This window comes from Podarcis melisellensis (genome assembly GCF_964234715.1).
Source record: "Podarcis melisellensis genome assembly, chromosome: 1".
Taxonomy (NCBI): Eukaryota; Metazoa; Chordata; class Lepidosauria; order Squamata; family Lacertidae; genus Podarcis; species Podarcis melisellensis.
Window position 1 is genome coordinate 125510459 of NC_138528.1, and position 14272 is coordinate 125524730.

Genomic DNA, 14272 nt, shown 5'->3' on the forward strand with positions numbered 1-14272 from the left:
GGGAAGGCTGCGCGCGTTTCCGCTGCTCCCCGACCTGCTCTTTGGAGCTGGTGGTGGGCTTTCCCCCGCCAGCCCCAAACAGCAGGTCGAAAGGAACCCGAAGCCTCCGGAGTGCAGCGGGAACTCCCACCGCACTCCAGAGGCTTCGGGTTGCCTTCACTGAAGCCAGGAGAGCAAGAGGGGTCTCTCGCTCTCCAGGCTTCCAAGGTAGCCCCCTGAAGGCGACTGAACACACCTTGAACAGCACCTTGTTTTAGAGGGGGAGAACAAGAAAAAAAATATTCTCCCCCTCTCTGCGCAGCACCTCCTGCCGCTTCGCTGAAAGGACGCTGGGCAGAGAGGGGGAGAATTTTTTTTTCTTGTTCTCCCCCTCTAAAACAAGGTGCGTCCTATGGTCGGGTTGCCTCCTAAGTGCAGTAGATTCTAAACATACACAAAAACTACTGGCAGCATCCAGCATCTGAAATACTCCATCAAATTATAATAACTTTATCACTGATTCACAGTGGTGGGCGAGAATATATAAAATCACCTTTGTGCATTTCATGGAAAGGAAAAACAAGCACATCTTTTATAGTCTTCAGTTTCACCTGGCCAGTGTTTGTGTACACGTGGTATTTATTTATTTAGGCATTTTTGGTGCTGCTCATCAATATTTGTAATACCAGGGGAGCTCGCGTTAAGCCAATTGCAAGTATTAAAAAAAATCGGTCAGCTAAAAAACCACAACCATTTTGGATGTGTCTATTCAGTTCTCCCAGAAGCGGACAAAAGAATGTGTTCTCTGCCGCCCCTCACCTGCAAGAACGTGTTCCTACACTTCCAAGTGTACCTGTAAATGGGCTAAGTTTTTGCACTCTTGGAAGCTAGTGCATTGAGTCCCGCTAGAGCAACAAGAATGTCACCCCCTTGCAACAAATGTGCCCCTTTGGTTTCAGATAGTACATGGGTAGATGAGTCAAAAAAGTCTGGAACACAAATTTTCACAGTCCTCTAGTGGCTATAGTGGCCTATTTACCAGAAGTAATGTAAAGGTAAAGGGACCCCTGACCATTAGGTCCAGTCGTGGCCGACTTTGGGGTTGCGGCGCTCATCTCCCTTTATTGGCCGAGGGAGCCAGCGTACAGCTTCTGGGTCATGCAAACCTTCTGGCAAACCAGAGCAGCGCACGGAAACGCCGTTTACCTTCCCGCTGGAACGGTACCTATTTATCTACTTGCCCTTTGAAGTGCTTTCGAACTGCTAGGTTGGCAGGAGCTGGGACCGAGCAACAGGAGTTCACCCCATCACGGGGATTCGAACCGCCAACCTTCTGATTGGCAAGCCCTAGGCTCTGTGGTTTAACCCGTATTTAGCATTAATTCTGGAAGTGTGTACTTGATTCTGACCAAGCTAAGCCCCCTAGAGCAAAATGTCAAATTATATACTGTATTTCTCTTTGATTTTCACTTTCCCCTCCTTAGATACCATCACCGCCATGTTAGACTGCACAGACAGGCCTGTTCTGCAAGCCATTTTCCTTAACAGCAACTGCTTTGAACATCTGATTCGCCTGCTGCAAAATTGCAAGGTAAACAGAAGGTTGTATAATAGCTAATCTTTATTTTTTTAAAATAGTACCCAGCTTTTGTAAGAGCTGTTGTTCCTAATACCTTGTCCATACATTAGATAAAATCTTCGCCATGACTGTGTACAAAATAACTCAATGCGAGCAGCAATCTTACCTTGCCAAGGAACAACTTGTACTTCCTCGATGTCCTTAATACTCTGAATGCTTCAAGAGCCTTTGAGGTGGTAGCGGTGTGTGTGTGTGTTTTTGGATTGTTATGCAGATGTGCATCTTTTACTCCAGATGCACTTAAAATTGTTATGTTGGTGTCAGGGGCAGGCCGTGAAAAGTACCGTATTTTTCGCTCTATAAGACGCACCAGACCACTAGAAGCACCTAGTTTTTGGAGGAGGAAAACAAGAAAAAAAATATTCTGAATCTCAGAAGCCAGAACAACAAGAGGGATCGCTGCGCAGTGAAAGCAGCGATCCCTCTTGCTCTTCTGGCTTCTGTGATAGCTGCGCAGCCTGCATTCGCTCCATAAGACGCACACGCATTTCCCCTTACTTTTTAGGAGGGAAAAAGTGAGTCTTATAGAGCAAAAAATACGGTAAATTAATATTACGTTTCTCTTGCCAAGCACACAATCCACAAGTTTTCTTTTTAGTTTCTTATAGTTCTTTGTTAATCTAGATAGCAGTGAATCATGTGGCAAGCTTCTTTTTGTACAGAAGTAGCTGAATGCTTCAGAAAAGTGCTTTCTCCTAGTCATATTGGGTGTGCTCTTTCTTTCAATGCTGCAGAATTAGCAAACAATTTGCAAACTGGGAGTCACCCTTGGAGTTAAGTGCTTTCTAGCCTTCCCGCCTGCTCCAGAGTGATTTCTTTCCCTCTTCCTCTCATGTTAGACATATGGTTTGGGCTTCAGTCCTATACACCTGGGAGTAAATCCTACGGAGCACAATGGGACTTGCTTCTGAGTAGACAGGCATAGAATTGTTCCTGCATGTCCACTTTCACAAAAGATGGTTAACCGTGGTTCCCTTGCAAACTAGGACTGGTCTATTAGAGGGTTTGCAGACCCTTGTTAAGAGAACCTTGGTTGGCATTAACCATTTTAGTGCTGATACAGTGGTATCTCGGATTAAGTACTTACTGGTAATTCGTTCTGGAGGTCCGTTCTTAACCTGAAACTGTTCTTAACCTGAAGCACCACTTTAGCTAATGGGGCCTCCTGCTGCTGCCACGCCACCGGAGCATGATTTCTGTTCTCATCCTGAAGCAAAGTTCTTAACCTGAGGTACTATTTCTGGGTTAGCGGAGTCTGTAACCTGAAGCGTATGTAACCTGAAGCATATGTAACCCGAGGTACCACTGTACATGTCTAGCACTCTGAAGCATGGCTAACAAACATGGAGGGGAGGATTCACTCTGGAGAGGGGAAGGTGTGTGTGAGAGAGGGAACATCTCCCAAATGCTGAATCCTAGTCTGCAAATTATTGAAGAACGCCCCCTTTTATGCCTGTGCGATACCTTTGTGCATGGAATTTCATCTTGCCAACAAGATATTTACTATGCGCTTTTGAAATCAGCGGGACTTACTTCTGAGTAAACCAGGATAGGGTTGTGATACTAGTCCTGGTGTGTGGATTGACAAACAACATTCAATATAGTTTCATGCTCAGTGCTTAATAGCCTTGCAAAATTAATGATCCAGTACTGTAGTTGTTAAGGGATGCGGGTGGCGCTGTGGGTTAAATCACAGAGCCTAGGACTTGCCGATCAGAAGGTCGGCGGTTCGAATCCCCGTGACAGGGTGAGCTCCCGCTGCTCGGTCCCTGCTCCTGCCAACCTAGCAGTTTGAAAGCACGTCAAAGTGCAAGTAGATAAATAGGTACCGCTCCGGCGGGAAGGTAAACGGCCTTTCCGTGCGCTGCTCTGGTTTAGTTAGAAGCGGCTTAGTCATGCTGGCCACCTGACCCGGAAGCTGTACGCCGGCTCCCTCAGCCAGTAAAGCGAGATGAGCGCCGCAACCCCAGAGTCGGTCACGACTGGACCTAATGGTCAGGGGTCCCTTTACCTTTACCTTACTGTAGCTGTTAATTCCTGAGATGTCAGTGTTGGTCTTACGTGCAGAGGGAATCCTAAAGGTTGGGTTGTTTAACCCCATCAATTAGCTCAGGTCATGGCTCTGTTTCCTTTCTGTGCTGTTCCTCTATTACTGAAACACATCATGTAGGTGCAGTACTTGCCCTGGCCTCCTCCCTCTCCTGTCCCCCACTTCTTGGGGGGGGGGGGACAGGCAGAATGGAAAAAATGACGGAAAACAACAGCGTCCTTCTTGTGGATAGGTTTCCAGCGTGTGCTCTGATCCACAGAACAGAAGATGTTTGGGGGCTTTGGGGGGGGGCAAGGCTGTATATTTACTTCGTATCAGGCAGTAGTTCTGTAAGGTAGGGTTGCCATATTTCAAGAAGTAAAAAGTTGTTGAGCATTTTTGGGGAGAAGCCGCCCCAAAAGTTGTGAGCTTTTCTTTTGGGAAATGAACCTCAAAGTTGTTGAGGTTTTTTTTCCAGGGGATTTGCCAGGGGATTATTATTATTATTATTAGTGCTTCTGGGGTTTCTGCCAATTTTTCTCTTCACGATACATCCCCACGCAGTGCATTGGATTACATTCTGAATAGTGCCCCTCATCCTTCAGAGCATTTTTTAGGGTTATGTTGGGCATTCATGGGTGGTTGAGCGATGGGCATGGCATTTGTGAGTATGTGTTGGGCAACCTGAACAATCTATAATGGCTAACATTGTCATCATTGTTGTTATTATTGTTAATTACTGTTGTTACATTTATACCCTGACTTTTTCCCTGGGCAGGGTCTTAGGGCAGCTTACTGATAAAATAAGACCAGCTGAAAACATAGGGACAGGGAAATGATTAAAAATAATAATTAAACATTTGTGTGTTTTGTGCTAATTTTGGGGTCCCCCTCCCCTTTTTGGGTCATGTTGAACTCACGTAGGTTACTTTATAATGTTCTTTTTTTCTTGTACTTCCATAAATTATAGATAGGTAGCCGTGTTGGTCTGCCATAGTCAAAACAAAAAAAATTCCTTCCAGTAGCACCTTAAAGACCAACTAAGTTAGTTATTGGTATGAGCTTTCGTGTGCATGCACACTTCTTCAGATATCTGAAGAAGTGTGCATGCACACGAAAGCTCATACCAAGAACTAACTTAGTTGGTCTTTAAGGTGCTACTGGAAGGAATTTTTTTTGTTTTTCCATAAATTATGTTAGGTATGTTTTTCCCTCACATATGCAGAGGGAAAACCTCTTGCGCTTGAAGAAGCAGACCCTTATAATGGTCCCAAGGCGTGGTCTGGAGTAATAATAATAATAATAATAATAATAATAATAATAAATAATTTTTATTTATACCCTGCCCTTCCTGGTTCAAAAACCGGGCTCAGGGCGGCTAACAATAAATTTAAAACACGTTAAAACACTTAATTATAAAAGCAGCATAAAATACAGTATAAAAACATGAATAACAATAAAAATCAAAAATCAATGAAATAATCCCCAGGGCTAGCTGGGTCGTTGTGAGGATAGAATTGGGGAGGTGTCCATGTATACGGCCCTTGAGCAGCTTGGAGGAAAAGCGGAATATAAATGAAATAAGAATAAGGAAACAAGAAGCTAAGCAGGTCTAAGTGTGGTCAGGGTCTGCCCGAAAACCCTATGTATGCCACCCCAAGTTCCATTATGGAGTCAGGATACAAAGGTAACAACAGCAGCAAAAATGGTACAGTGGTACCTCAGGTTAAGTACTTAATTTGTTCCGGAGGTCCGTTCTTAACCTGAAACTGTTCTTAACCTGAAGCACCACTTTAGCTAATGGGGCCTCCTGCTGCCACCGCGCCGCCGGAGCCCGATTTCTGTTCTTATCCTGAAGCACTATTTCTGGGTTAGCGGAGTATGTAACCTGAAGCGTATGTAACCTGAGGTACCACTGTACTGGTCTTCATTGTCATGTATAGGGCGGCAAACCTTTTAATATGGTGGCTCTTCTTGGCTAGGGAGACCTAACTCTCCAGATTTCAGTTGTGATTTAAGAGAGTGGGATCACACCATCAGGATAAAAGTCTTCCCCAAGCCTTCGCATATTGGGTACAGATTTTCTCCATCCTTCCATCCTACCCCCGACCCCCACCCTGGCCTTAACTAGAGAGTCAGTGTGATGCTAGAGCCAGTGTGGTGTAATGGTCAGACTTTTTTATTTTTTAAAAAAATGCCCCACCCCCCTTTTTGCTACTAATGGTTAGAGTATGTCAGGACTTGGGAGACTCGAGTTCAAGTTCCCACTTGGCTATGAAGATTTCACTTGGTGACCTTGGGGGTCGCACCCCGACTCTTCAGCACAACCTTCCTCACAAGGTTGTTGTGAGCATAGAATTGTGGAGGTGTCCATGTATACTGCCCTTGAGCAGCTTGGAGGAAAAGCGGAATACAGTGGTATCTCTGGTTACGTACTGTATTTTTCGCTCTATAGGATGCACTGGACCACAAGACAAACCTAGTTTGTAGAGGGGGAAATCAAGAAAAAAAAATATTATTCTCCCCCCCCCCCCGCCTCAAAGAGCAGTGGACAGGCTGCATGCAGCCTGTCCGCTTCTCCCAGAGCTTCTCGGGGCTGCGGGGGAAGCCCGGGTTGCCCCCCCCCCAGCCCCAAAGAGCAAAGAAGCCAAGACAGCGAGCGGGATCCATCCCGCTCGCTGCCTTGGCTTCCTCTTTAGCCTTGTGCAGCCTCTCCCGGCTGGAGAGGCTGTGTGCAGCTATAGCAATTCCCCTACCTCCCATAAAAGCCCACAGGAGCTGCACACCCTTTAAGGTCAGTCCCTTCTCCCTCCTGGGGAAAAGCCCACAAGAGTCGCACAAAGCTTGTGTGCGGCTCTTGGGGGCTTTTTCTGCCTGCCTCCCCCCCTGCATTCGCTCCATAGGACGCACAGACTTTTCCCTCTTAGTTTTTAAGTGCGTCCTATGGAGCGAAAAATGCGGTGCTTAATTCGTTCCGGAGGTCCATTCCTAAAGCTGAAACTGTTCTTAACCTGAAGCACCACTTTAGCTAATGCGGCCTCCTGCTGCTTCTGCGCCGCTGTCACACAATTTCTGTTCTCATCCTGAAGCAAAGTTCATAACCCGAGGTAATATCTCTGGGTTAGCGGAGTCTGTAACCTGAAGCGTAGGTAACCCGAGGTACCACTGTATAAATGAAATAAGCATATGGAAATAACTACAATGGAGTTCACACATGCAGGGGTGAAGTCAAACCACTGCCTTAGCAGCACCAAAGTGACCTCCTTAGGGTGCAAGCCTGGGCAGCGTATATAGAGGTCCTGCGATGCCCAGATAAGACCCACCTTTCGGCCTCATTGATGTGGGCCTGCCTGGTGTTTTTACATGAGTAGAATGTGTGCTTTTATTTAAAATGCATCTCTGGGTTATTTGTGGGCCATAGGAATTTGTTCATATTTTTCCCCAAAATATAATCCGGCCCCCCACAAGGTCTGAGGGATAGTGGACCGGCCGCCTGCTGAAAAAGTTTGCTGACCCCTGGAGCCTTAGCCTTTCCTTTTCCTGAAGATATCCCGCAAGGCAGCCGAGGTTTAGGATCGAGTTTTCCTTCTCCTCAGTGGGCTCCCTTCCCAGGTTGAGTAGCCCACCTGCTAAACCCATTGGCTGCCTTCACTTGGTTTAGCTGGCCAGTTGAAGCTGTTTCCTGACAGCTTCTAGATACCACAGGTGAGAGCTGAGTGCAGGGTGGGGACCAAAGCTGGAAAAACTTCCACAGAAGGAGCACAACATGCCCCCCACCACAGAGGCACTACTCTTTCAATACCCCACACACCCCAAGTTATGAGGGATGCGGGTGGCGCTGTGGTCTAAACCACTGAGCCTCTTGGGCTTGCTGATCAGAAGGTCGGCGGTTCGAATCACTGTGACGGGGTGAGCTCCCGTTGCCCTGTCCCAGCTCCTGCCAACCTAGCAGTTCGAAAGCACACTAGTGCAAGTAGATAAATAGGTACCACTGCGGCGGGAAGGAAAATAGCATTTCTGTGCGCTGTGGTTTCCATCAGGGTGTTCCAGAAGCGATTTAGTCCTGCTGGCCACATGTTCCAGAAAGCTGTCAGTGGACAAACGCCGGCTCCCTTGATCTGAAAGCGAGATGAGCGCCGCACCCCATAATTTCCTTTGACTGAACTTAAGCGTCCTGGGGTCCCTTGACTTTTACCTTATTACACCCCAAGGAAATAAGGTAACCAAGTAACCTGGTTCCTCTCTAGACTAGGATTTGAAAATACGGTTCAAAGTGCATTTGCAAATTCCGGTTAAGAGTGAACCAGTTTAGTACAAACCATAATTGCCAGATCTTGGCATTCACCTCTATGTTTCTGTGAACAGTGACAGTTTCCTATCTCCATATTTTGCATTTCTTGAGACGACATCTGGAAAGGAGGAAAAATATCCCCCAATCCTGGTTATTTCCTTCTGGAAAAAAGGGAGCCTTTATCTGTTTCAGCCATTGTGTTAACTTGCTGGTTAGTGAGATGTTTGCTCCAGCCTTTATTGTCTCCGGCCTGCAGATTGACTGTTTAACACGCCTGTTCCCATTTATTCTTATCTCCCGTTTTTAACAGCTGTTTTTAAATGCTAACAGTCAGGTGGCAGACAAGACTGAGAAAGACCTTGCCAACAAATTACTGACAGAAATGAATCAGGAACAGGTATCTTTGAGTTGAAGCTGAGGCGCAGTGGCAATCGGTTGAACGAGACCTTTCCTGTACTTCACCTCTGAAACACCTTCCTTGTCCCTAAGATTTAGTTTGTCTTAACTAACCGAAAAACACAAGCTAGGTTTAAAGGCGCTTCAAGGCTTAAGCATTCCAAAATCCGTATTAAGGTGGTGCCGTTACTAGGCCAACAAAAATGTCAAAGCATTTGATACGTACAATATTTGTCGCGTTTTATGTTTTAAACGGAGGAAGGTGAAGTCCAGGAATAGAACTCCAGTTTCAAAACTACCAACTTGGTGATTTCGTTTTATTTTAGTTCTGCCTTCCTTTCTTTCTTTCTTTCTTTCTTTCTTTCTTTCTTTCTTTCTTTCTTTCTTTCTTTCTTTCTTTCTTTCTTTCTTCTTCCCCCACCCTTGTCCATTCATCTTTCTAAGCGCTGTGGTGTATTTGGGCTTTTGGGGTTTTGTCAAATCTGTGCGATTGGATGTGATGTCTTGATTCTGTTGCAAAGAATAATAATGAAATGAAATGAAAATAAAACCAATCATTGTTCACGGTACAATGGACAGACTGAATTTGGGAGGTGGGGAGCAATTGGTGGCTTAATTTTTAAAAATGTTTTCCATCATGAGAGAATGCAAAATGCCAGATATTACCTCATGACTTCTTTAGAAATGGTAGGAGCTTTGATAACAAATATGTTCTTGTGCAGAACGACTGAAACAGGTGAAAACAATACACTTGCCTGAACCCCGATTCTGTCTAAATTAATCTGCTAATAAGTCAGCATGGTGATCACTGCCTAAGAGCTAATTCAGCTAACAACCTTTGTTTATTTTTATTTTTAAAAACTCCTGTTTGTTTTTGTGCACTCCAGACGAAATGCCCTTTATACACACAGTCTTACTGTGCAGATTCACAAGCGGATTTGGGTGACAAAATATTTCTAGTTTCTCAAACAGAAAAAAATGCCCCCCCTCCAATTTGACAGAACAAAAAAGCATTGTGACCCTTTCGAGACGAGAGACTAGTGATGCCCCTTGCATGGAAAGCGCTATGGGGTTAACAAATTTTCGAAACATGAAACTGTGCAGGCGCAATTAAGAATCTGTTTAAGAAGATTTCATGTGCTGGAGCATGGACTGAGACTAACTATTGATTACCCTCATGGCTGGGACGCTGGCTAGATATGCATAGGCTATCTTCGTTAGTTCCTCCCTCTTGAGATTGTCCATTAAAAGCATGGAGAAAATGTGAGTCCAAGCGTCTTCCTGGGTATGTGTGAATCCTTCTTTCCTCCTTCTCCTTTCTCTTGAGATATCTGCCTACCCTTCTCTCGCGTCCTCTCTCTTGTAGGTTGTGGTGTCATAAAATCCATGCCTTTGAGGGTTTTTTTTGGGGGGGGAATAGGGGGGCGTTGGGGAGATGATTGGGAAGCATGCGAATGAAAATGTTTGTTCATGCTAACACAAAAGAACGGGGTGGGCTGTTGGCCTCCAAGGTGACAGTGGTTGACTCGACTGTCCGTAACGCCTTCTGTCTTTTTGCGGCTCGTAGGTATTTCAGGGACAGCTAGACTGCTTGGCGGTATCAGCCATTCGATCCCTTACTGCAGTGATGCACAAATCTCCCGCTGCTAAGGTAAGCAAAACTTCCTCGGAGCAGTTGCCGCCCTAATAATAATAATAATAATAATAATAATAATAATATATTATTATTATTTGCACCCCACACATCATGCTGGGTTTCCCCAGCCACTCTGGGCGGCTTCCACAAAGACCAAAAATAAACTAAGATGTCACACATTAAAAACTTCCCTGAACAGGGCTGCCTTAAGATGTCTTCTGAATGTCAGGTAGTTGTTTATCGCTTTGACATCTAACAGGAGGGCGTTCCACAGGGAGGGTGCCACTACCGAGAAGGCCCTCTGCCTGGTTCCCTGTAGCTTTGCTTCTCGCAATGAGGGAACCGCCAGAAGACCCTCGGAGCTGGACCTCAGCGTCCAGGCAGAACGATAGGGGAGGAGACGCTCCTTCAGGTATACTGGGCTGAGGCTGTTTAGGGCTTTAAAGGTCAACACCAACACTTTGAATTGTGCTTGGAAACATACTGGGAGCCAATGTAGGTCTTTCAAGACTGGTGTTATGTGGTCTCGGCAGCCGCCCCCAGTCACCAGTCTAGCTGCCACATTCTGGATTAGTTGTAGTTTCCGGGTCACCTTCAAAGGTAGCCCCACATAGAGCGCATTGCAGTAGTCCAAGTGAGAGACAACCAGAGCATGCACCACTCTGGCAAGACAGTCTGCAGGCAGGTAGGGTCTCAGCCTGCGTACCAGATGGAGCTGGTAAACACCTGCCCTGGACACAGAATTGACCTGTGCCTCCATGGACAGCTGTGAGTCCAAAATGACTCCCAGGCTGCGCACCTGGTCCTTCAGGACCAGGGAGTCCTCCACACCAGCCCGCCCCCTGTCCCCCCAAAACAGTACTTCTGTCTTGTCAGGATTCAACCTCAATCCCAAGCTTCCAAAGCCTCCTTTCTCTGTCATTATACTGACAGTTCTTTTTAGGGCAGTGATTATTGGACTGGAAAGGACCACAGAGAGTGCAGCCAGCTATATTTCACATCCCTGACAAGTGAATGTTGTTTTTATTTTGATTATATATATTTTTTGCTTTCATATTTTGCTTTATGTTTATATTTTGAGACCTCCGGGTTTAGGGCAGTACAGTCGTACCTCGGAAGTCAACCGGAGTCCGTTCAACTTCCAAAACGTTCAGGAACCAAAGTGTGGCTTCTCATTGGCTGCAGGAAGCTCCTGCAGCCAATCGGAAGTCGCAGAAGCCCCGTCGGACATTCGGGTTCCATATAACGTTTGCAAACCAGAACACTCATTTCCAGGTTTGCGGTGTCCGGGAGCCAAAATGTTCGACTTCCAAGGCTTTTGGGATCCAAGGTACGACTGTATAATAAAAAAGTAGTAGTAGTAATAATAATAATAATAATAAATAATAATAATAATAATAATAATAATAATAATAATAATAAGTGTTCTATGCCACAGAGGCTGTCCCGCTCAGGCCTGATCCTGAACCTTTAGCAGAATGTGTTGGTAGTGTGCTAAGAGAACTAGAACTGGCTGCATCCCTTCAGATGGTGGGCCAGTGGGTGGTGGAGAGAAATCACATTTTTTAAATGCCCCCCTACCTTAAAAACTCCATACAGTTGAAACGCCATCACAGAGGCAAAAAGGGGGCATGGTTAGAATATTTCTCCCCAGTATTGGAGTGTTGTCTTTGCAGGGATTTCTGTTGTTTTCACATGCTTTTCGAAGTACAGTGGTACCTCGGGTTAAGTACTTAATTCGTTCCGGAGGTCTGTACTTAACCTGAAACTGTTCTTAACCTGAAGCACCACTTTAGCTAATGGGGCCTCCTGCTGCCGCCACGCTGCCGGAGCACAATTTCTGTTCTCAGCCTGAAGCAAAGTTCTTAACCTGAAGCACTATTTCTGGGTTAGCGGAGTCTGTAACCTGAAGTGTATGTAACCTGAAGCGTATGTAACCCGAGGTACCACTGTAGTGTTGCTCACTTGTAGTCACAAGCGATTCAGTTCAAATTCCTGCCTTTTTCTGCTGCACCTGTAGGCCCAGCCTCAGTCAGCATTTAGCGGTGCATAGAACCACTTGCGCATCCGTGCATTTCACAGAGGAGAAGAATGTTGATTCATATGTGGGCTGATTTTTGTTTGAGGGTTGTGGAACATCAAATCATTCCTCTTGGTTTTCATACTGGGGGTTGCTACCTAGATATTGTGGCCTGTTTTGCTGCAGAATTTTTTTGGGGGAGCATACAGTTACCTTATAATTTGTATTGTTTGGTAGGTTTATCTTCAGCTTAAAGAAATGTCTGTATCTTTGCGAACAATATTCTGCTTATGTGCAATGTTAATTTTACCCCCTCAGGAGGTGTTTAAGGAGCGGATCGGTTATGCCCATATATTTGAGGTCCTAAAATCTATGGGTCAGCCGTCACGGGAGCTGCTTGAAGAACTTTTGAATATGGTGAGACATCTGCTTGTTATGGAAATTTCTAAAATAGGGTCAGGCTGTAAAGTCGGTTGCAGCCAAAACAACAGAAGATTCTTGGTGGCAGAGCCTAATAGATTTACTGTACCATAAACTTTTTATGACCTAAAGTCCATTTTGTCCTATGCTTGAAACCATTTGCCACACACTTGCTACACACATGGATATACCTCGGGTTAAGTACTTAATTCGTTCCGGAGGTCTGTACTTAACCTGAAACTGTTCTTAACCTGAAGCACCACTTTAGCTAATGGGGCCTCCTGCTGCTGCCGCGCCACCAGAGCACAATGTCTGTTCTCATCCTGAACCAAAGTTCTTAACCTGAAGCACTATTTCTGGCTTAGCGGAGTCTGTAACCTGAAACGCGTATGTAACCTGAAGCGTATGTAACCTGAGGTACCACTGTACACATGTGAGTGCAGAGAAAACAAGGCAGTGTTAGGTTCATGGTGTTTCTTTGCAAAGTCAGAATGCACACATAAGGTGACCAATTCTTGTTTCTTATCGTATATACATACTGCTGTAGATAGAAATGCCCCAGAGCCTTTTGATTTCATTTATACTTAATATTCTCTCTCTCTCTCTCTCTCTCTCTCTCTCTCTCTCTCTCTCTCTCTCTCTCTCTCTGTAATACACGCTCACATATACCGTATTTTTTGCTCTATAAGACTCACTTTTTCCCTCCTAAAAAGTAAGGGGAAACGTGTGTGCGTCTTATGGAGCGATTGCAGGCTGCGCACCTATCCCAGAAGCCAGATCAGCAAGAGGGTTCAGTGTTTTCACTGCGCATCGATCCCTCTTGCTGTTCTGGCTTCTGAGATTCAGAATATTTTTTTTCTTGTTTTCCTCCTCCAGAAACTAGGTGCGTCTTGTGGTCTGCTGCGTCGTGTAGAGCGAAAAATACGGTATATTGTGGAAATGAGCTTTAATTTGCAAATAAATTACTATCCAATAAGTTCTAGAGCCCAAGTTACTCTGTTTCAGCAGAAATCTTTGTGGCACGTGAAAGAGACGCCGGCTTTATGTTAGCATAAGCTCTAGTCTAGTTCCATTCGCTCGTGGCCTCCATGAAAGTCAGTGGCAGCCTTACGCCCACACAAAAATCTGCTGGTCTTTCAGGTGCCACAAACTCTCCTGTTGCTGCTGTTGCTGCTGTTCCCGTTAGCTTCTGGTAACCATTCCGTTTCCTTTCCCCAAAGGCCGTTGAAGGTGACCATGCGTCTGTTGGGATGCTGGGCATAAGCAACGTCCAGCCCTTGTTGTTGTTGATTCAGTGGCTCCCAGATCTCGAGTCGCACGATCTCCAGGTCTTCATCTCAAGCTTGCTGAAGCGAATTTGCTGCATCAACCGGCAGAGCCGGGCCGTCTGTGTCAATACGAACATGGTCATTCGGATCGTGGAGACCCTGGGCCAACACACCCTGCTCCACGGAGCCTGCGCTGAGAACCTGATTGTCCTCTTGGGCTCTCTGGGGAGCCAGTCAATGAGCTCCGAAGAACTCCACCAGCTCATTCGGCTGCTGAGGACTAAGGACCCCAAACAGACGCACCCTTACGTTGTCCCGGTGATGCGCGCAATTCTGACGATGGCTCGGAAGCAGGGCCTGGATAGCGCCTTGCAATATTTCGACCTCTCCCACAGCATGGCGGGCATTGCCGTCCCACCTATTCACAAGTGGCCGGGTTCTGCGTTTGCTTTCAGCGCTTGGTTGTGCCTGGACCAAGAACAAACGACTCCTGGTGCCAGCGGCAAGGGGCCCAAGAGGAAACAGCTCTACAGGTATGGCGACTGCCGTGGCAGGAAAAAGGGGGGATGCCCAGATCGGTGGCAATGGGCGAGC

At 46.0% G+C, this 14272-nt stretch overlaps 1 protein-coding gene across 4 annotated transcripts in view; it reads left to right on the top strand.

Annotated features, from left to right (window-relative positions):
• The window catches only part of NBEAL1 (neurobeachin like 1), a 139618-nt gene that overhangs the window by 53134 nt on the left and 72212 nt on the right, over window positions 1–14272 (top strand). For 3 of the 4 annotated variants that reach the window (XR_014163085.1, XM_081889448.1, XM_081889447.1), the window contains exons 10-14: window positions 1464–1570; window positions 8249–8335; window positions 9902–9985; window positions 12309–12407; window positions 13631–14211. Coding sequence is in view for 3 of the 4 variants with exons in the window: in XM_081889448.1 (XP_081745574.1) it covers window positions 1464–1570; window positions 8249–8335; window positions 9902–9985; window positions 12309–12407; window positions 13631–14211 (958 nt within the window). In the remaining variant the exon portion in view is untranslated. The remainder of the gene's footprint in view (window positions 1–1463; window positions 1571–8248; window positions 8336–9901; window positions 9986–12308; window positions 12408–13630; window positions 14212–14272) is intronic. The other variant, XM_081889449.1, reaches the window with a different exon arrangement.